Source organism: Callithrix jacchus, chromosome 10, assembly GCF_049354715.1.
Source record: "Callithrix jacchus isolate 240 chromosome 10, calJac240_pri, whole genome shotgun sequence".
Classification (NCBI taxonomy): domain Eukaryota; kingdom Metazoa; phylum Chordata; class Mammalia; order Primates; family Cebidae; genus Callithrix; species Callithrix jacchus.
This window is the reverse complement of record NC_133511.1, coordinates 7,960,500-7,983,238: the sequence shown is the minus strand read 5'-3', so window position 1 is coordinate 7,983,238 and position 22,739 is coordinate 7,960,500. Positions and strand designations below refer to the sequence as shown.

At 40.6% G+C, this 22,739-nt stretch overlaps 1 protein-coding gene across 7 annotated transcripts in view; it reads left to right on the top strand.

Annotated features, from left to right (window-relative positions):
• The window catches only part of NPAT (nuclear protein, coactivator of histone transcription), a 67,920-nt gene extending 45,956 nt beyond the window's left edge, over positions 1-21,964 (top strand). For 5 of the 7 annotated variants that reach the window (XM_035264449.3, XM_078339379.1, XM_017977518.4 and 2 more), the window contains 6 exons: positions 1,986-3,626; positions 12,125-12,240; positions 12,316-12,424; positions 18,185-18,245; positions 18,346-19,480; positions 20,531-21,964. In XM_035264449.3, the coding sequence (XP_035120340.3) occupies positions 1,986-3,626; positions 12,125-12,240; positions 12,316-12,424; positions 18,185-18,245; positions 18,346-19,480; positions 20,531-20,608 (3,140 nt within the window). In that variant the 3' untranslated portion in view covers positions 20,609-21,964. Of the gene's footprint in view, positions 1-1,985; positions 3,627-12,124; positions 12,241-12,315; positions 12,425-18,184; positions 18,246-18,323; positions 19,481-20,530 lie in introns of those variants that run through there. The other 2 variants (XM_078339382.1, XM_078339381.1) reach the window with 2 other exon arrangements.
• Positions 21,965-22,739: the final 775 nt, after the last annotated feature.

Genomic DNA, 22,739 nt, shown 5'->3' with positions numbered 1-22,739 from the left:
AATAAAACGGGGCAGTTATAACAATATGTTGTAAAAAAAAGTTATGTGAATATAGTCTTTCCTCAAAATATCTTTGTTTGTTCGAGACAGAGCCTTGCTCTGTCCCCCAGGCTGGAGTGCAGTGGTGCGATCTCCGCTCACTGCAACTTCCACCTCCCGGTTCAAGCGGTTCTCCTGTCTCAGCCTCTCAAGTGGCTGGAACTAGAGGTGTGCACCACCATGCCTGGCTAATTTTTCATAATTCTAGTAGAGATGGAGTTTCACTGTGTTAGCCAGGATGGCCTTGATTGCCTGACCTCATGATCCGCCTGCCTTGGCCTCCCAGAGTGCTGGGATTACAGGTGTGAGCCACCGTGCCCAGCCTCAAAATGTCTTATTTTACTCTACTCACCTATTTTTAGACTGTGGTTGACTGTAGGTAACCGACACCACAGAAAGCAAAACTGCAGGTAATGGGAGACTGCTGTACATGCTAGTTGACATAACTTTTCTGGTTTTTTAGAAAATATTTTTCATACTGGTTCAAGTTAATGTCTTCTGTCCTAAATTGTGAGTGCTGTAAGACACAGTGTATCAAAAATGCCATGTTGTTTTCTGAAACACTTTTTCCAAGCCAGGCACAGTGGCTCATTCCTGTAATCTCAGCAGTTTGGGAGGCCAAGGAGGGTAGATTACTTGAGGTCAGGAGTTCAGGACCAGCCTAGCCAACATGGTGAAACCCTGTCTCCACTAAAAATAGAAAAATTAGCCAGGTGTGGTGGCACTTGCCTGTGATTCCAGCTACTCAGGAGACTGAGGCAGGAGAATCGCATGAACCCGGGAGACACAGGCTGCAGTGAACTGAGAATTGCAGTGCCGTACTCCAGCCTTGGAGACAGAGTGAGACTCTGTCTCAAAAAAAAAAAAAGAAAGAAACACTCTTTGCTCTTACTCAGTTTATGATACCGTCTTTATTAAGATCTTGTACAGCGCCTCCTTTATAATGCTTTTTCATGTGGTGCCTTTTGTTCCTGTACCATTACAATTTGTGCCGTGCTTTCTTATAGTTGGTTCCTTGACTAGACTAACCTCTCCAAGATTAGAGACTGGATCATTCATCTTTGTATCCCAGTAACCAAGCATGGTTGGTCTTCAGTAAATATATGTTTAATATTAAACAGTACACAATGAGATCAAGTGTCAGTCATGCAAAATGTACTTGGCCTCATTTCACCTTTAAGAATATGTCAGGTAGGTCGGGTGTGGTGGCTCACACCTGTGATCCCAACACTTTGGGAGGTCGAGTCAGCAGATAAATTAAAGCCAGAATAAATGGTAGAAGTTGAAATAGTTAGCATTTCAAAATAAACTGCATGTTTGGAGCCAGTGTGTTTTCTACCTATTGAAATATTCTATTTTTTTTTTAAACCTTTTAACTTTTTCCTTCGTTGTATCATCTGTCTTCCGAGAAGCTTAGGAAACAGTTTGACAATTGTGTAAAAAGTCATCAGTAACGGCCGGGTGCGGTGGCTCAGGCCTGTAATCCCAGCACTTTGGGAGGCCGAGGTGGGTGGATCACAAGGTCAAGAGATTGAGACCATCTTGGCCAAAGTGGTGAAACCTCATCTCTGTTAAAATTACAAAAATTAGCCAGGTGTGGTGGTGGGTGCCTGAAGTCCCAGCTACTCAGGAGGCTGAGGCAGGAGAATCGCTTGAACCCCGGAGGTAGAGTTTGCAGTGAGCCAAGATCATGCCACTGTGTTCCAGCCTGGCAATAGAGCAAGACTCAGTCTCAAAAAAAAAAAAAAAAAAAAAGTCATCAGTAATTAGGAAGTACCTGTAAATTTTTTGATACACAGAAAATGAGAAATACAGTGTATCAGACTTCCACTTTCTCGTGTACACAGATTAGTTATTTCCTTGGAAAATAAGTTTTATGGCAAAGATGACTACCTCAGAAGCTGAAAATATTTACCATATCTTTATACCTTCCTGGTACTTTGCAGATGGTCAGTCTGGTCAGCCCCCATTTTGTGCATCCTATCAGAATGATGATCCATTAAATGCTTTGAAGAATAGCAACAGTCATGATGTGCTTAGACATGAAGACCAGGAACATTTTTCCCAAATAAGCTCCAGCATACAGAAAAAGGCTGTACTCATTGAACAAAAGTGTGACATTGACATTACCTTTGAGTCTATGCCTAATTTGAACGACTTTAACCAAAGAGGGAATTCTAATGCCGAATGTAATCCACACTGTGCTGAATTATACACCAATCAGATACCTACTGAAACTGACATGGCTATAGAAATTGAGAAGAACTCTTTGTCTTCACATGTACCAAATGAATCTCAGTTACAGACTGAGCAGCCTGATTTACCGATTACTTCATTCGTTTCACTTGGTTGTGAAGCTAACAGTGAAAACTTAATTCTCTCTGGGAAAAGTTCTCAACTTTTATCCCAAGATACTTCATTAACGGGAAAGCCATCTGAAAAAAGTCAATTTTGTGAGAATTCTAATGACACAGTAAAACTTAAAACTAATTTTCATGGTTCCAAGTCACCAGATTCTAGTGAAATTCACAAGAGTAAAATAGAAATTAATAATGTTTTAGAACCAGTTATGTCACAGCTATCAAATTGCCAAGATAATTCTCTTCAAAGTGAAATATTACCTGTGTCTGTTGAAAATTCACATTTAAGTGTATCTGGAGAACAAGTAGAAATTCATCTTGGAGATTCGCTGTCTTCTGCTAAACAACCGTCTAATGATTCAACATCTGTTGAGTTAAATCTTACAGAAAATGAAGCCCAGCCATCCAAGTCTGAGAAGTCACAAGAGCCTTCATCTTCTGGAAAAGAAGAGGATACTATTTTTCTCTCTTTAGGTGGAAATACCTGTGAGGAAGTTGCGCTGATGCCTCCAGAAGGTACTCCTATAGAAAACAGTGACCCTCTTCCTCCGGAATCTGTGTGTTCTTCAGTGGGAGATCCTCACCCTGAGTCCCAAAATACTGATGATAAACATTCTAGCAACAACTCAGCAGAAATAGATGAATCAAATATCGTCTCTCTCAAAGTTATCATTAGTGATGATCCATTTGTTTCCCCAGATACTGAACTTAACAGTGCTGTTTCTAGTATCAATGGAGAAAACCTGCCAACTATAATCTTGTCTTCTCCTACTCAATCACCTGCCAAAGATGCAGAATTAGTTAAATGCCTATCTTCTGAAGAAGCTGTAGGTGCTGTCGTTTATGCTGAAGTAGGGGATTCAGCCTCAATGGAACAGAGCCTTTTAGCGTTCAAACCTGAAGACTCTGCCGTAAACAACTCCCAGAATGAAGATGGCATTACTCTTTCAGCTAACGTTACACCATGTGTTTCCAAGGATGGAGGATATATACAGTTGATGCCAGCCACAAGCACAGCCTTTGGCAATTCAAGTAACATTCTGATAGCCACCTGTGTGGCTGATCCACCAGCCTTAGGAACATCTGTAAGTCAGTCTAATGTGGTGGTGTTGCCCGGAAACTCTGCACCTATGACTGCTCAACCTCTGCCACCTCAGTTACAGACATCACCAAGGCCAAACAGTGTGTTTGCTCTCAACCAAGCTGTATCACCAAACTTTTCACAAGGTAACTTTAGTAACATAATTGAAATTTGTTTCTTTGGGTTGGGATCTAATTTCTTTTGTATGTGATGTTATTGACTAGGAAGTTATAACTCATGGATGGTACGAGAAAAGATTCTGAAATTTGTATTACGCTGCTTCTTTATGATAGCTAATTCAAACCTTTTTTTTTTTAATCTAGTAAGCTATGGGCTTTAGTAGTTTTTTCCTTTCCACAAATACTCTCTATCTATGTGCTAATAAGCCACAAGAAACAGAAAAGACAGACTAATTGATCACCGAGCTGTATAAAACCCAATGTTGTGGGGGAGTTTTTAAAACATAGCTGTTACAGTCATGGTCTTCAGGGAATATATCATTTGTTTGGAGAAACTTTCAATAAAAACCGGAATTTCGACTGATTTTGGGGGATGGCCCCCGCCTGTAATCCCAGCACTTTGGGAGGCCGAGGTGGGCAGATCACCCAAGGTCAGGAGTTCCGAGACCAGCCTCGCCAACATGGTGAAACCCCATCTCTACTAAAAATACAAAAAAAGAAAATGAGCCAGGCGTGGTGGCGGGCACCTGTAATCCCAGCTACTTAGGAGCCTGAGGCAGGAGAATCAATTGAACCCAGGAGGTGGAGGTTGAAGTAAGCCAAGATTGTGCCATTGCACTTCAGCCTGGGCAACAAAAGCAAGACTCTGTCTCAAAAAAAAAAAAAATTTAATTTTTTCTTTTATAAATCCTAATTTTTCACTGCCTTCCACCTTCTAGAATTGATCCCTGTCTTTAAAAATCCTCTGTTCATGTCTGGGCGCAGTGACTCATGCCTGTAATCCCAGGAGTTTTGGGAGGTCAAGGAGGGTGGATAACCTGAGGTCAGGAATTCAAAACTAACATGGTGAAACCCTGTCTCTACTAAAAATAGAAAATTTAGCTGGGCGTGGTGGTGGGCGCCTGTAATCCCAGCTGCTTGGGAGGCTGAGGCAGGAGAATCACTTGAAGCCAGGAGGCAGAGGTTGCAGTGAGCCAAGATCATGCCACTGCACTTCAGCCTGGGTGACAGAGCAAGACTCCATCTCAAAAAAAAAAAAAATCATTTTTTCATAAGGGCTTTTGTGGCATTTATTGCATGCCGTGTTATATGTAGTTAGTGATGGATATGCCTGTCATGTTGATTTTTTATTGTATGTTCCTCAGAGACAGAGCTTATGGCACATTCATTTACATTTCCTTATGTGTTGGTTCCCAAGCTTCCCTCCTTTCCCTTTTTGTTACTTTATTAACATACAATAAAATTTCATTAAATTTCAACAATTAGTATTAAACCTAATGGGTCTGTTTTAAGTCTGTTACAAATTCCATAAAGAAGAAGTCAGAATGGAGTAGAGAAGGTAGGGCTTGAGCTAAAGCTTGAAGAATTAAGGTAGGATTTGGACTTAAAGGACTTATTATAACTTATAAAATCCATAAGTTATAAAGAGAAGCAGCACCAGCATAGATCGAGATGCCATAGTGGGTTGCATGAAAACGAGGGCATCAACCTGACAGTAGTTAGTGTATTAGGCAGAAGTTTGTTTATGGGACAGGACTAAGTTACAGTTGCCACAAACTATATTGTTGACTTCTATAGTAATTGTAATTTTACAGTTACAAAAATTACAGAATTATAGTCTTCCCTCCACAGTTTTGTCCAATTACGTGTTTACCTTACCCCTTTTTGGGCCAATACCATTGAGATAAGTAATAGGTTGGGGTTACGAGCGTACTATAAATATTCAGTTGGGGTTCTAATTTTCTGGTATAAGACTCAGACTTGAAACATTCACCACCCATTTTCTAACTAGTTTCATTATTTTTAGAGGAATCCAGATATGATATGATTATAATATAATTTCTTGGCTGTAGAGTCTTACGGTTGCTCAAGATGGTTCGCTGTGACTGAGTAACACAAGACCACCTTCATATTTGGATTGACTTTTTCTTTGTTAGCCTTGCTGTTGTTCCTAAGTCAGTTTTGTTTTTTTTGTATTTTTTTTTTTTTTTTTTTAATTTTTTATTGGATTATAGGTTTTGGGGTACATGAGCAGAGCATGCAAGACAGTTGCGTAGGTACACACATGGCAGTGTGCTTTGCTTTTCTTCTCCCCTTCACCCACATTTGGCATTTCTCCCCAGGCTATCCCTCCCCACCTCCCCCTCCCACTGGCCCTCCCCTTTTCCCCCCAATAGACCCCAGTGTTTAGTACTCCCCTTTCTGTGTCCATGTGTTCTCATTTTTCATCACCCACCTATGAGTGAGAATATGCGGTGTTTCATTTTCTGTTCTTGTGTCAGTTTGCTGAGGATGATGTTTTCCAGATTCATCCATGTCCCTACAAACGACACGAACTCATCATTTCTGATTGCTGCATAATATTCCATGGTGTATATGTGCCACATTTTCCCAATCCAGTCTATTATCAATGGGCATTTGGGTTGATTCCAGGTCTTTGCTATTGTAAACAGTGCTGCAATGAACATTCGTGTACATGTGTCCTTATAGTAGAACGATTTATAGTCTTTTGGATATATACCCAGTAATGGGATTGCTGGGTCAAATGGAATTTCTATTTCTAAGGCCTTGAGGAATCGCCACACTGTCTTCCACAATGGTTGAACTAATTTACACTCCCACCAACAGTGTAAAAGTGTTCCTTTTTCTCCACATCCTCTCCAGCATCTGTTGTCTCCAGATTTTTTAATGATTGCCATTCTAACTGGCATGAGATGGTATCTCAATGTGGTTTTGATTTGCATCTCTCTGATGACCAGTGACGATGAGCATTTTTTCATATGATTGTTGGCCTCATATATGTCTTCTTTCGTAAAGTATCTGTTCATATCCTTTGCCCACTTTTGAATGGGCTTGTTTGTTTTTTTCCTGTAAATCTGCTTGAGTTGTTTGTAAATTCTGGATATCAGCCCTTTGTCAGATGGGTAGACTGCGAAAATTTTTTCCCATTCTGTTGGTTGCCGATCCACTCTAGTGCCTGTTTCTTTTGCCGTGCAGAAGCTGTGGAGTTTCATTAGGTCCCATTTGTCTATTTTGGCTTTTGTTGCCAATGCTCTTGGTGTTTTGTTCATGAAGTCCTTGCCTACTCCTATGTCCTGGATAGTTTTGCCTAGATTTCCTTCTAGGGTTTTTATGGTGCCAGGTCTTATGTTTAAGTCTTTAATCCATCTGGAGTTAATTTTAGTGTCAGGAAGGGGTCCAGTTTCTGCTTTCTGCACATGGCTAGCCAGTTTTCCCAACACCATTTGTTAAACATGGAATCCTTGCCCCATTGCTTGTTTTTGTCAGGTTTATCAAAGATTGTATAGTTGTATGTATGTTGTGTTGCCTCCGGTGCCTCTGTTTTGTTCCATTGGTCTATATCTCTGTTTTGGTACCAGTACCATGCTGTTTTGATTACTGTAGCCTTGTAGTATAGTTTGAAATCCGGTAGTGTGATGCCCCCCGCTGTGTTCTTTTTGCTTAGAATTGACTTGGCTATGCGGGCTCTCTTTTGGTTCCATATGAAGTTCATGGTGGTTTTTTCCAGTTCTGTGAAGAAAGTCAATGGTAGCTTGATGGGGATAGCGTTGATTCTGTAAATTACTTTGGGCAGTATAGCCATTTTCACGATATTAATTCTTCCTAACCATGAACATGGAATGTTTCTCCATCTGTTTGTGTCCTCTCTGATTTCGTTGAGCAGTGGTTTGTAGTTCTCCTTGAAGAGGTCCCTTACGTTCCTTGTGAGTTGTATTCCAAGGTATTTTATTCTTTTTGTAGCAATTGCGAATGGCAGTTCGCTCTTGATTTGGCTTTCTTTAAGTCTGTTATTGGTGTAGACGAATGCTTGTGATTTTTGCACATTGATTTTATATCCTGAGACTTTGCTGAAGTTGTTTATCAGTTTCAGGAGTTTTTGGGCTGAGGCGATGGGGTCTTCTAGGTATACTATCATGTCGTCTGCAAATAGAGACAATTTGGCTTCCACCTTTCCTATTTGAATACCCTTTATTTCTTTTTCTTGCCTGATTGCTCTGGCTAGAACTTCCAGTACTATATTGAATAGGAGTGGTGAGAGAGGGCATCCTTGTCTAGTACCAGATTTCAAAGGGAATGCTTCCAGTTTTTGCCCATTCAGTATGATATTGGCTGTTGGTTTGTCATAAATAGCTTTTATTACTTTGAGATACGTTCCATCGATACCGAGTTTATTGAGGGTTTTTAGCATAAAGGGCTGTTGAATTTTGTCAAATGCCTTCTCTGCGTCAATTGAGATAATCATGTGGTTTTTGTTTTTGGTTCTGTTTATGTGGTGAATTACGTTGATAGACTTGCGTATGTTGAACCAGCCTTGCATCCCTGGGATGAATCCTACTTGATCATGATGAATAAGTTTTTTGATTTGCTGTTGCAATCGGCTTGCCAATATTTTATTGAAGATTTTTGCATCTATGTTCATCATGGATATTGGCCTGAAGTTTTCTTTTCTCGTTGGGTCTCTGCCGGGTTTTGGTATCAGGATGATGTTGGTCTCATAAAATGATTTGGGAAGGATTCCCTCTTTTTGGATTGTTTGAAATAGTTTTAGAAGGAATGGTACCAGCTCCTCCTTGTGTGTCTGGTAGAATTCGGCTGTGAACCCATCTGGGCCTGGGCTTTTTTTGTGAGGTAGGCTCTTAATTGCTGCCTCAACTTCAGACCTTGTTATTGGTCTATTCATAGTTTCAGCTTCCTCCTGGTTTAGGCTTGGGAGGACACAGGAGTCCAGGAATTTATCCATTTCTTCCAGGTTTACTAGTTTATGTGCATAGAGTTGTTTGTAATATTCTCTGATGATGGTTTGAATTTCTGTGGAATCTGTGGTGATTTCCCCTTTATCATTTTTTATTGCATCTATTTGGTTGTTCTCTCTTTTATTTTTAATCAATCTGGCTAGTGGTCTGTCTATTTTGTTGATCTTTTCAAAAAACCAGCTCTTGGATTTATTGATTTTTTGAAGGGTTTTTCGTGTCTCAATCTCCTTCAGCTCAGCTCTGATCTTAGTAATTTCTTGTCTTCTGCTGGGTTTTGAGTTTTGTTGATCTTGCTCCTCTAGCTCTTTCAATTTTGACGATAGGGTGTCAATTTTGGATCTCTCCATTCTCCTCATATGGGCACTTATTGCTATATACTTTCCTCTAGAGACTGCTTTAAATGTGTCCCAGAGGTTCTGGCACGTTGTGTCTTCATTCTCATTGGTTTCGAAGAACTTCTTTATTTCTGCCTTCATTTCGTTGTTTACCCAGTCAACATTCAAGAGCCAGTTGTTCAGTTTCCATGAAGCTGTGCGGTTCTGGGTCGGTTTCTGAATTCTGAGTTCTAACTTGATTGCACTATGGTCTGAGAGGCTGTTTGTTATGATTTCAGTTGTTTTGCATTTGTTGAGCAGTGCTTTACTTCCAATTATGTGGTCAATTTTAGAGTAGGTGTGATGTGGTGCTGAGAAGAATGTGTATTCTGTGGATTTGGGGTGGAGAGTTCTGTAAATGTCCACCAGGTTTGCTTGCTCCAGGTCTGAGTTCAAGCCCTGGGTATCCTTGTTGATTTTCTGTCTGGTTGATCTGTCTAGTATTGACAGTGGAGTGTTAAAGTCTCCCACTATTATTGTGTGGGAGTCTAAGTCCTTCTGTAAGTCATTAAGAACTTGCCTTATGTATCTGGGTGCTCCTGTGTTGGGTCCATATATGTTTAGGATCGTTAGCTCTTCTTGTTGTATCGATCCTTTTACCATTATGTAATGGCCTTCTTTGTCTCTTTTGATCTTTGTTGCTTTAAAGTCTATTTTATCAGAGATGAGAATTGCAACTCCTGCTTTTTTTTGCTTTCCATTAGCTTGGTAAATCTTCCTCCATCCCTTTATTTTGAGCCTTTGTGTATCCTTGTATGTGAGATGGGTTTCCTGGATACAGCACACTGATGGGTTTTGGATTTTTATCCAATTAGCCAGTCTGTGTCTTTTGATTGGTGCATTTAGTCCATTTACATTTAGGGTTAATATTGTTATGTGTGAATTTGATACTGCCATTTTGATTCTAAGTGGCTGTTTTGCCTGTTAGTTGTTGTAGATTCTTCATTATGTTGAAGCTCTTCAGCATTCAGTGTGATTTTGGAATGGCTGGTACTGATTGATCCTTTCTATGTGTAGTGCCTCTTTTAGGAGCTCTTGTAAAGCAGGCCTGGTGGTGACAAAATCTCTGAGTACTTGCTTGTTCGCAAAGGATTTTATTCTTCCTTCACTTCTGAAGCTCAGTTTGGCTGGATATGAAATTCTGGGTTGAAAGTTCTTTTCTTTAAGAATGTTGAATATTGGCCCCCACTCTCTTCTGGCTTGTAGTGTTTCTGCCGAGAGATCTGCTGTGAGTCTGATGGGCTTCCCTTTGTGGGTGACCCGACCTTTCTCTCTGACTGCCCTTAGTATTCTCTCCTTTATTTCAACCCTGTTGAATCTGACGATTATGTGCCTTGGGGTTGCTCTTCTTGCGGAATATCTTTGTGGTGTTCTCTGTATTTCCTGCAATTGAGTGTTGGCTTGTCTTGCTAGGTGGGGGAAATTTTCCTGGATGATGTCCTGAAGAGTATTTTCCAGCTTGGATTCATTCTCTTCGTCCCCTTCTGGTACACCTATCAAACGTAGGTTAGATCTTTTCACATAGTCCCACATTTCTTGGAGACTTTGTTCATTCCTTTTTGCGCTTTTTTCTCTGATCTTGGTTTCTCGTTTTATTTCATTGAGTTGGTCTTCGACTTCAGATATTCTTTCTTCTGCTTGGTCAATTCGGCTATTGAAACTTGCGTTTGCTTCGCGAAGTTCTCGTATTGTGTTTTTCAGCTCCTTTAATTCATTCATATTCCTCTCTAAGGTATCCATTCTTGTTATCATTTCCTCGAATCTTTTTTCAAATCTTTTTTCAAGGTTCTTAGTTTCTTTGCATTGATTTAATACATGATCTTTTAGCTCACAAAAGTTTCTCATTATCCATCTTCTGAAGTCTAATTCCGTCATTTCGTCACAGTCATTCTCCGTCCAGCTTTGTTCCCTTGCTGGTGAGGAGTTTTGGTCCTTTCTAGGAGGCGAGGTGTTCTGGTTTCGGGTGTTTTCCTCCTTTTTGCGCTGGTTTCTTCCCGTCTTTGTGGATTTGTCCGCTGGTCGTCTGCGTAGTTGCTGACTTTTCGTTTGGGTCTCTGAGTGGACACCCAGAATGTTGATGATGAAGTATTTCTGTTGCTTGGTTTTCCTTCTACCAGTCTAGCCCCTTCGCTGTACAACTGTTGAGGTCCGCTCCAGACCCTGCTTGTCTGGGGTGCACCTCTAGTAGCCGTGGCACAGCGAGGGATGCTACCAGTTTCTTTTTCTGCTCTCTTTGTCCCAGGATGATGCCTGCCTAATGACAGTCTTTTGGATATAGAGGGGTCAGGGAGCTGCTTGAGGAGACAGTTTGTACTTTATAGGGGTTTAATTGCTAAGCTGTGCACTCTGTTGTTCATTCAGGGCTGTTAGGCTGCTATGTTTGATTCTGCTGCAACACAGCTCATTAAACAACCCTTTTTTTTTTCTCAAATGCTCTGTGTTGAGGGGTTTGGGCTTTATTTTTGGATGTCCGATCAGGTTTCCTGCCCAGCTCAAAGGCAGACTAGCCACTGTTTGGCTGCCGAGGCTCCGCCCTGCTGTTGTGTATTCACGCTGTTCCTGCCGGCTCTGCTGTGGTCTCCGCCACGCCCTGCGGCGGAGTCTCTTCGTTGTAGCGTGTTGCCTCAGCAACGGCAGGCTGCGTCAGCAGTGGGCGTGTATCTCAGTAGGGACGGGTTGCCTCGGCAACGGCTGGCTGCGTCAGCAGTGGGCGTGTATCTCAGTTGGGGTAGGTTGCCTCCATAGTGGTGGACGCCCCTCCCCCACAGAGCGTCTCGGACCGTCTGCCTGGGATAGTTTGAAATCGCGGTTTTGTTCGTCCCACTGGGTATCCCAAGCGATCTGTCCCTGCAATCCCCTGGGCTGGGCTACTGTGCAAGTCTCGTTCAGTCTCAAGTCCAGCCCTCTCAAGTCTCAGGTTGCCGGTTCAACAAGGCACCCGGACAAGCGCGCCCTGTGGGGATTGCTGGGTAGGGCCGGCCGCCGCCGCCCCGGCTGCCGGCTTCGCCAGGCAGACCTACTGCCTGGCGTCCCGTGTCTTTTTATACTTGGGAGTTTCCCCGTTCTGTGGGCAACAAAGATCAGTCTGGAAATGCAGCACTGACTCACCGTTTGCGAATTCAACGCGGGCTCCAATCCTGGGTTGTTCTCACGGCGCCATCTTGAGTCCCCTCCCTTTTTGTATTTTTTTAAGGAGAGTAGATCATAAGGGAGAGTGATTGTTCATAAAATTTATTTCAAAGCAATAATTAATTTGATATGTTGTACCCAAACATTTGAAAGAACATCTTATCTTAACAAGAATTGTTTTTTTTAGGATCTGCCATAATAATTGCCTCTCCAGTCCAGCCTGTACTCCAAGGAATGGTAGGGATGATCCCAGTATCTGTGGTTGGACAGAATGGAAATAACTTTTCTAGTCCTCCTCGGCAGGTAAGACTTATGAACTGAAAATGGTGCGGTGATGCTCTTCAAGCTTAGTGTAATTAATGGCTTTTTCTCTTCTAGGTCCTTCATATGCCTTTGACAGCACCTGTATGCAGTAGAAGTATCCCTCAATTCCCTGTCCCTCCGAAATCTCAGAAGCCTCAGGGACTAAGAAACAAGCCTTGTATAGGTACCATTTTTCAGTTCATTACTGCCAACTTGATGTCTGTGTATCCATTTGTTAGCAGCACCCACCTAAGCCATTTGCCAGCAAGTCATCACCCTACATTTGCTAATGACAGACGTCACAATGCAGCCAACTGTTACTGGACAGCTTTGGTTCTGAGACAGTTGTTTCCTTTGTTGATTCTGTTAGCTTTTGCCCTCTAGTCCTTGGTTTGTTGTTTGCAGCTACCCTAAGTTAAATGTGATCCCTATTTTTCCCAACAGCTTTCAAGTGTTTAGTGAATGGCTTGTATAATTGTATGAGACTTTAGAGCAGTTCTTCTTGTATTTTGGTGTGTATATGAACTACTTGGAGATTTTGTTAAGTGCAGGTACTGAATTAACAGGACTGGCACAGGGCCTGAAATTCCTCATTTCTGACAGCCCCTGAGCAATGCAGGTGCCGCTGTTACTGCACCATACTTTGTGGAGCAAGGCTTTCAAGTTTGCAGATTACCTTCCTTTGTTCCCGACTTCGGCCAGCTTCACAGCTATCTCTTTGCTCATGTGAAAAGCCTCGCAGTCGTTCTTAAAACATATTTTTCCTCTCTTTCTTAGTTTAAGTATTTGTGACTTTTCATCCAAGTTGTATCAATAGTATTTTGTAGTCAGTCTCCCTTCTTTCGGTCTCTGTTGTTTCAGATCACCTTATATCTGCTTGCCAAGTAACTTTTTTTTCCCTAAAGTACAAATCTGAATATGTTGCTTCCCTGCATAAAATCTTTCAGCAACTCCCCTTTGCCCACAGGATAAAATTGAAATTTCTTGGGGTGAAATAAATGCATACATTTGTCATCTTGTCACTATCAACCTCTCCGTTCTCATCTCTTACCACTTCCCAGCATGGACCCTTTGCGCAAACCATAGTTGCTGTTCACCTTATACTCGGTGATCGTTCTTGTCCCTGCACCTTTACCAATGCTATCTCTTCTACCTGGAAATCCCCCTTCTTACCCAGCTCTTAGCCTCAGTCTGGTTCTTACTTATCTTTCAAACTTAACTCAAATGTAACTTTATCCTAGGAAGCGTTTTTAACCAACGGTGGCTAAGGTGGGTATTCCAGTTTTATTGTTTTCTTTAATTCTTAGTGATACCTATGCTACAGCACTTACCACATTACACTGTGAGTGTTTCTTCTCAGTAGTCTGAGTGTCTTAAGTGCACTGATTATAGAGAACTCGCTAAATGCTCTCATCACATCAGCCTTTCCTTAAGCGAAACAGTGTACCTCTATTGATGTAGGCTTAAGTTGCATTTTGACGTATTGAGGCACCCTCTTAGACTTGTGTCATGTTATAGCTACTCTATTATTTTTATGTTCTTTCTCTAGTTCATTCCTTTTAATGGCCATTTGATATCTATCACTTGCATAAACCTATCAATGGACTTTTAAGATGTTTTCAGAGTTTTTGATCTGACATACAATGTTATGAGGAATATCTTTGTAAATGCCTCTGTGTGGACCCAGATGAGGGCTTCTTTGGAGGCTTATTCCCAGAAGCCTGTGGGTGTATTGGGTTTACATAAAGAAGAAAGTTTGTACTTCTACCATTATTTTTTCTGCTTCCCTCACAACACTACCGATGTTTGATACCATGTGGTAGTTTAGCTTTTACCACTGTGATGGATGTAAGGTGGTATCTCATATCATTCTTTTGCTTTATTCTGATTACTAATAAGTTGAGAATCCTCTCTTGTAACTATAAATAATATTTTTCCTTCTATGAATTGCTTATTTATATCCATTTCCTACGTCTCTATTAAATTTCCTGTCCGTTGAGGTGTTATACTTTTATTAGTACACATCACATGTGTCTTTATAGTCTGACACTGTTTTTATCTCTTACAAAGTTAATGCCAGAAAATAACATTGGTGAAGTTAAGCATCCATTTATGATAAAAGTTCTTAAAGACTATTTGTAGTAAACGCCATGGGTTTCCTTTAAAGCTGTGAACAAAACAAGTATACTCATTCCCACCCTGTATGTAATAAGCCAATGTTTCCAACACCAGTAAATTAATTATTAAGTAATCAAACTTTTCCCCGCTGACATCTGATTATACGTCCACCATAGACAAGGTCCCATACATACGTGATTCCAGAAAATTTAGTAAGAAAATGCAGCTGGGCATGGTGGCTCATCCCCATAATCCCAGCATTTTTGGAAGCCGAGGCAGGAGGATCGCTTGAGTCTAGGAGTTTGAGACCGACCTGGGCAACATAGTGAGACCACGTCTCTAGAAAAGAAATTTTTATAAAGTAGCCAAGTGTGATGACACGTAGGCCAACTACTTGGGAAGGTGAGGTAGAAGGATTGCTTAAGTCCAGGAGGTGAGGCTGTCATGAGCCACGATCATGCGACTGCACTCCAGTCTAGGCAACAAACAGGGAGATCCTGTCTTAGAAAAGGAAAGAGACAGGTGTAAAGATTTGAAGAGAGGGGACTAAACTTATGGAAAATGATGGGATTTTTTACAATAAGCCACAAAGAGTTAATAAATTAATAGAACTAATAAGAATTCGGTAAGGTTGCCAGGTATGATTAATTTATTGATGTTTTGTTTTTAGGTGCCAACAATAAGCACCTATTAAATGTAATAGAAAATAAGATACTGTTTATAATAACCACAAAAATGATAAAGTATAAAGGAAGAAACCTAACCAAAAATGTTGGAAATGGAGAATGTTTGAAATCTTTCATAAAGGATATATAAATAGAAGAGAACCATGTTCATAGATTTTAAGATTTAACAGTGTAAAGATTGCGCTTCTTCAGAGTTGAATCAAAAATTCTATATAGTTTTCCTTAATCCCAGTAGAATATTTTGGGAGATGGGAAAAACTATTAATAAATTATATGAGAAAGAACGAAAGTCCGCAGCTGGCTAAGATAGGAGAACAGAGGGCAGACTCATTCTACTAAATGGTAAAATATTGCAAAGCCACAGTAATTACAAAGAAAAGTGGGACAAGATGGTTTAGAAGGAGACCTTATACATGGTAATGTCATGGGAACATCAGAAGTCAGAGCAAGATGGGTGGTGTAATATATGAAATGTATTGATCATTAAATATACAGCAGAGAGGAAAAAGTAGATCCCTTCCTCATTCAGAGGTGAACGCCAAGATGATTAAAGACCTCAAAAAAGTCAAACAATTAAATTCTGGAAGAATGTATAAGAGAATATTTTTATGACATTGGGATAAAGGATTTCTTTTTTTAAAATGAGAAGACTTCGGGCACAATGATCACTTCCATTCAGTACATACCTATCCTACTTCCAAAATCATCCTTCTTTCTTAAAGGAATAACTTTCATTCTTTCTAAGGTTAATGCAGTCTACTTATGCTCCAGATTCTATCTTCTGTACATCTTTCAACTTTTCTTTTTTGGCTTCTCTCTCTGGCTGTCAACATAGGTTTGTCCTAGCTGCCAGCCTTTTATCCCCAACCTCTCTTAATCTCCCGTTTCTTCAACCAAATTACTGACTTTTCTCATCTTTCTACTGAAACCGTCTACACTAGGGTCACCAGTGGCCTCCTAATATTGCCATATGCATTGAAATTTGTCCATTCTTACCTAACTTTTCTTTCCCAAAGTAACTATGGTGGCTTTGGAGCCATAACTAAACGATTATGCTCCTCCCTTGCTAATTTTGTATGACTCAAGACCTTCAGACTCTACATATTTAAGTCCCACCTCTGCTTCTCAAAGACTTCTTCTGCCTAGGATTTTTCCCCCTTGGTTAATGTCACAATTGATTTTTCCCTTTGCTTTTTGTTTCCGTGTAAATGCCCATTATTGTTTCTAAGACCCTCATCATCTCTTACCTAGAATAGAGTCATCTACTTCGAGTTTCTGTTTCTAGTTTTCTCTCCTCTCTCTTCCATCTTCCACATTATTGCCAGATCGATCTTCCGAAAACAAAACTTGTTCATGCATCTTCCCTATTTAAAACTCTTAAAGAGGCCAGGTAGGGTGGCTCACACCTGTAGTCCCAGCATTTTGGGAAGATGAGGTGGGTAGATCACCTGAGGTCAGGAGTTTGAGATCAGCCTGGCCAACATAATGAAACCCCTTCTCTACTAAAACTATAAAAATAAGCTGGGGCATGGCAGTGTGCACCTGTAATCCCAGCTACTCGGGAGACTGAGGCACTGGAATCACTTGGAACCAGGAGGTTGCAGTGAGCCAAGATCACACCATTGCACTCCAACCTGGGCAACAGAGCAAGATTCCGTCTCAAACAATTAATAATAAATAAAATAAATAAAACTCAAAAGATTGCCTCTGAAACCTTTTGCATAATACATAACGTTCTTTGTAATGTCATCTTTGCTCTTTCTAGTTTTGATATCTTGCTGCTCTCCCACATAAATACTGAAGCTCGTGGAAATTGAAATATGGCCATTAAAGCTCCAGAGCATGTGTTCTGAGTGTCACAGGCTTGCAAACATGCTAGGTACCTGGGCAGAATTCTAAAACAGATAAAACCTATTGTTTTCTGTGACTGCCATTACGTGCTATGTTGAGCATTGTAATTTGTAGATCCAAAGACCGGATTTATAGTATTTGCTCATGCCTGTAATCTCAGCACTTTGGGAAGCTCAGGTGGGCAGATTGCTTGAGGCCAGGAGTTCAAGACCAGCCTGGCCAACATGGCAAAACCCCATCTCTATTGAAAATACAAACAGTTGGCCGGGTGCGGTGGCTCATGCCTGTAATCCCAGCACTTTGGGAAACTGAGGCGGGCAGATTACCTGAGGTTGGGAGTTCGAGATTAGCCTGACCTACATGGTGAAACTCTGTCTCTACTAAAAATACAGAACTAGCCGGGTGTGGTGGCCCATGCCTGTAATCCCAGCTACTCAGGAGGCTGAGGCAGGAGAATCCCTTGAACCTGAGAGGCAGAGGGTGCAGTGAGCCAAGATTGTGCCATTATACTCCAGCCTGGGCAACAAGAGTGAAACTCCATCTCAAAAGAAGAAAAACAAATTACAAAAAATTAGCTTAGCATGGTGGTGGACACCTGTAATCCCAGCTACTTGTGAGGCTGAGACAGGAGAATCACTCGAACACAGGAGGCAGAGGTTGCAGTGAGCCGAGATCGTGCTACTTCACTATAGCCTGGGCAGCAGAGCATGGCTCTGTCTCAGTAAAACAAATGAAGTATTTGCCAGAAGTTGATGCATGTCATTTGCTCCAAATTTGGATTTTCTCTGTAGCGGTGAGGGAATAGCGATCTTGTATTTATTTCAAAGCTGCTTGTTAAAAGTTGGCATGTCGGGCCGGGCGCGGTGGCTCACGCCTGTAATCCCAGCACTTTGGGAGGCTGAGGCGGGTGGATCACGAGGTTGAGATCGAGACCATCCTGGTCGACACGGTGAAACCCCGTCTCTACTAAAAATACAAAAAATTAGCTGGGCACGGTGGCGCGCGCCTGTAATCCCAGCTACTCGGGAGGCTGAGGCAGGAGAATTGCCTGAACCCAGGAGGCGGAGGTTGCAGTGAGCCGAGATCGCGCCATTGCACTCCAGCCTGGGTAACGAGCGAAACTCCGTCTCAAAAAAAATAAATAAATAAAGTTGGCATGTCAAAAGTGTTCTATTTGTACATTAGCTATCATTTAAAAATTGTTCTCATAATATTTGATAATTGTCATCTGTTCCATCCTCTTTAAGAGGAGTATATTCTTTCTCAGGAATGTTCATTTATAATTTCAGGAAAACAGGCGAATAATTTAGTGGATTCGTCAAGTCGTTCAGTTGGATGTGATGCGCAAAGGTGAGCATGAAGTAGCTTCTGTCGTGGATTGTGTGAAGGCTCAGATTGAAAACATAAAGGGTTTCTTTATGCTGCTAGAAATATCTTTGTTTTGTTTTAGAACTGAAGTTTCTGACAAAAATATTGGCACAGATCTTGGGAAGCAATCAGAAGAAACCACAGTTCCCTTTCCAGAAGAGAATATAGTGCCAGCTGCTAAACCGTGCCACAGACGTGTACTCTGTTTTGACAGCACTACTGCTCCTGTGGGAAATACACAGGGGCCAAACCATAAGATGGTGTCCCAGAGCAAACAAAGGAATGCAGTCTCTTGTCCTAATCTCGACTCACCCGGTGCGTCGTCCGCCTTAAAACCCCCTTCCAAGAATGCTATCAAAAGAGAGAAAGAGAAGCCGCCTCTGCCTAAGATTTTATCTAAATCAGAAAGTGCCGTTAGCCGGCATACTGCCGTAAGAGAAACTCAGTCAGAAAAGAAAGTTTCACCAACAGAAATCGTGCTTGAATCTTTCCATAAAGCAACAGCTAATAAGGAGAATGAATTATGCAGCGATGTAGAAAGGCAGAAAAATTCAGAAAATTCCAAACCATCTACTGGGCAGCAAAATGGGGGTTTGCGAACTGAGAAATCTATAGCTTCACTGCAAGAACTGAACAAGAAACAAGGCACATCTTCAAGCAGTAAAAATGGCCTTTCAGTAGGTACAGCTGTGAGAGATCTAAAACAAGAACAGACTAAATCTGCCAGTTCTTTGATTACCGCAGAAATGTTACAAGAGGTACAGAGGCACAGCTCAGGAAGTAGGCTTGCTGATACTGGTGATTTAGCCGTACCCCGGACACCTGGCTCAGGGGCAGGGGAAAAACATAAAGAAGAACCTGTAGATGTTATCAAGGCCCCCTCTAGTAGGCGTTTTGGTGAAGACAGTAGCACATCAAAAGTAATGGTCCCTCCTGTCACCCCAGACTTGCCTGCCTGCAGCCCTGCCAGTGAAACAGGCAGTGAAAACAGTGTAAATATGGCTGCCCACACGTTGATGATTCTCTCTAGGGCAGCCATCTCTAGGACCACTTCAGCAACTCCTCTGAAAGATAACACACAACAATTTAGAGGATCTTCACGGAGCACCACAAAAAAGCGGAAAATTGAGGAATTAGATGAACGTGAGCGAAACTCTCGAACTTCTAGTAAAAATCTTACAAATTCATCAATACCAATGAAAAAGAAGAAAATTAAGGCAAGTTTGAAAGTTTTAATTTCAAAACCACAGCTTTTTTTCCCCTTTAATAATGAGAGAATTCAGCAGTTTTTGCCACAGCAACTTGACTGAATGTTATGGCCAAGACAGCGTTTAGTTCTGATTGACAAAACCAGTTGTCCAGCATTGTTAATGTAGTGTGCAGAAGGTGTCCAGGTGACAGAGCGCTTGCAGAACAACTGCTGAAGCTGTTACCTCACCTCCCGAATAGCTGGGACTGCAGGCATGCGCCGCCACGCCCGGCTAAGATTTAGTTTTTTATAGACACGGGATTTCGCCATGTTGCCCAGGCTGGTCTTGAGGTCCTCAGCTTAAATGATCTGCACACCTTGCCCTCCCAAAGCGCTGGGATTACCGGCATGAGCCACTGCACCTGGCCTTACCTGTGTTTTTTCTTTAAGCATGGTTGTCTATAGGAAGGGAATGCAGGGATAGCACCGATGAATGAAAATCCACATATTTTCAGTTTGTTTAGCAATTTAGTAAGTGGATTGAATAGAAAGAAAGTGCTTAAAATATAGAAGTATCAGGAAAATAATCTAAGCTTTGTTGCCCTGCAAGTCTGGGTTCGAATCCTGTATCTGCTGCTCATTGGTCCTGTGATCATAGTTAAGTCTGTAGCTTCTCAGTCTCAGCCTCATCAGTTGACATGGTATGAGGACTAAATGTAGTATACATGAAGCAGCTGGTATATATGAAGTGTTTGGAACTGGTAAGTACCTGTTAACTCTTACTATCTCTGTGAGTAAAGCTTTCTACGCAGTAATAATCACCTGACACAGAAAGCACGTTCTGTCTTTTCCCATTCAACATTCAGACACTCTGGATTTGCGTAATGTCTTTTGCTGTAGACAAACATTCAGGTACCATTGAAGTATATTTAATTAACTTTGGGTTTATACGTCTCTACTTCTCTGTGGAACTACAATTCTAATAGACTAAAAAAGTTTGACAGTACTGTTTTAAGCGACTTACTAAGAAACTTTTTTGCCCTTGTTTGAGTTTATTTTTTCTTTTCTTTTTTAACAGAAAAAGAAGCTTCCTAGTTCATTTCCAGCAGGAATGGATGTGGACAAATTTTTGTTATCATTACATTATGATGAGTAAACATTGTGGACACATAAGAACAGTAGCTGTTCAAAACTCGTATCCCTTAAACTGAGTGTAGGGAATGGGATGTTGACAGAATCTGAAAGCATGACCTGCACTTTCCATTGTACTGAGATTTCACTTTATATCTAAATCACGCTGTTTCTGAAACAGCTTCCTAGTTTGTAAATAGACTTACCTGGCATATTTTTATTTGGGGAAAAACATTTGCAGAAATGTAAGTAAAGCCAGTCTGCAAAACTGTATAGCTTTGACAATTGCATATTGTAAATATTATGTAAATTTGTTGAAATAGAGGTTAAATCAACCTAATGTTTTACACTGTGTTTTTTGACTTCCTATGATAACTGGTTCTGAGACTGAATCATCTGGAATAGTTTCTCACTTCTTTTGGAGGAAAACTATGCTTATTCTTATAAATTGCTTTCAGTAACTGTTCAACAAGACATTTAAATACACAACCACTAAGTACTACAAAGTGATAACCACCTCAACTGATAGTAAAATAGCTAATTAGAAATCAACAGTTTGAGTTTTTTCCTAGAGTGGATACTACCCCTTTCTTATAATCGCTGTAAATATTGTATTTCTGGAATTTTACACTTTACCTGTTTCTTCTGGTCACTCTCTGAGAGAATTTTGTAGACCACTTATTGAATGTTCTAATCTTTCATTTATAACTTCTAAGATTTTTTACAGAACTTTAAGTTGTTAGACTATTGAGCCATAAAAAGTTTGGTTTGTAGTAGCTGAGATATCTTGGTATGTACTTTTCCCCTAAATGCTGGGGACTTAAAGAATTGCACTAATTCATAGAACTCTTTACATTGTAGTGACGAATGCACATGTAATTTAAATCTTGTGTTCTGTTTGCAAGTTTATGTGGAGGATTATCTTCTGGTGTTATGTTCATCATAAGATGTAAAAAGAGAACTCATAGTTTATATTTTAATTTAGTTTCTCCTACAGTGGGGTATGTGAAATAACTATATCTACAGTTAGATATAGTGCATTGTCTGTGTTCCTTAAAATGTTACAAAGAGTTTCTCTCAAAAGGTCCATAAGGAGAGTGAGAGGTAAGAAAGGTGCCTTCTCTGTATTAGACTCACATGTCAGTCAAGTTGAAGAATTGGTTTCAACTTAAATGATAACAGAAATTATAATTAGTACCTGACCAATTGTGCCTAGATATGAAAGTATGTTCTCTTTAGTACTTTTCTGTTCAATTAGCTCTCAGTATATTAGGGATTTTTTTCTACAGGTGTATATTTTGTTAAAGAGTCACTTTGCTCAACCATTTTTTTGTACTGGGCCTTTAAAAAAAAAATAAATCCATTCAACTTTAATACCACATTTCTCAATGTAGAAATCATGTCTTTTTCATTGCTGAACGTTACTGCAAAAATTTGTGAATTTTTATGATGTGGCAGTGTTCTATTCCTAAGGAACTAAATATCATATAGTTAATATTATTTAACTCAGCTTGAGACTGTACTACAGTTAGGTTCGAATAAATAGTTTCCACTAACTTCAAAAGTTTGAATTACTTCATATTGGCAATCTTGTTTAGAAACTGATTAAATTCCTTTGCGAGTCAGTTCTTACTCTTTTGGGAGTTCATACAATGCAGAAAATCACACGTTTTTCTTACTCAATTCATATGTGGGCTAGGTACTGAAAATTCATATACAAATAAAATAAGTTTACTTTTTTCAAGATTCATAGTTAAGTAACCAGGAACTGCTAAAGAAAGTTCAAAGATAACTTGTACTTGGAGCTTTTTTTTTTTTTTTAAATACTTTAGGTTCTAGGGTACATGTGCAGTTCATGCAGGATTATTAATGCACAGGTACATACATGGCAAGGTGGTTTGCTGCCTCCATCCCCCCGTCACCTATATCTGGCATTTCTCCCCATGTTATCCTTCTCCAACCTCCCTGCCCCCTGTTTTCCCTCTCCCAGCCCCCACCAATAGACCCCAGTGTGTGATGTTCCTCTCCCTGTGTCCATGTGTTCTTATTGTTCAATACCTGCCTATGAGTGAGAACATGCTATGTTTGATTTTCTGTTCTTGTGTTAGTTTGCTGAGAATGATGGTTTCCAGATTTATCCATGTCCCTGCAGAGGA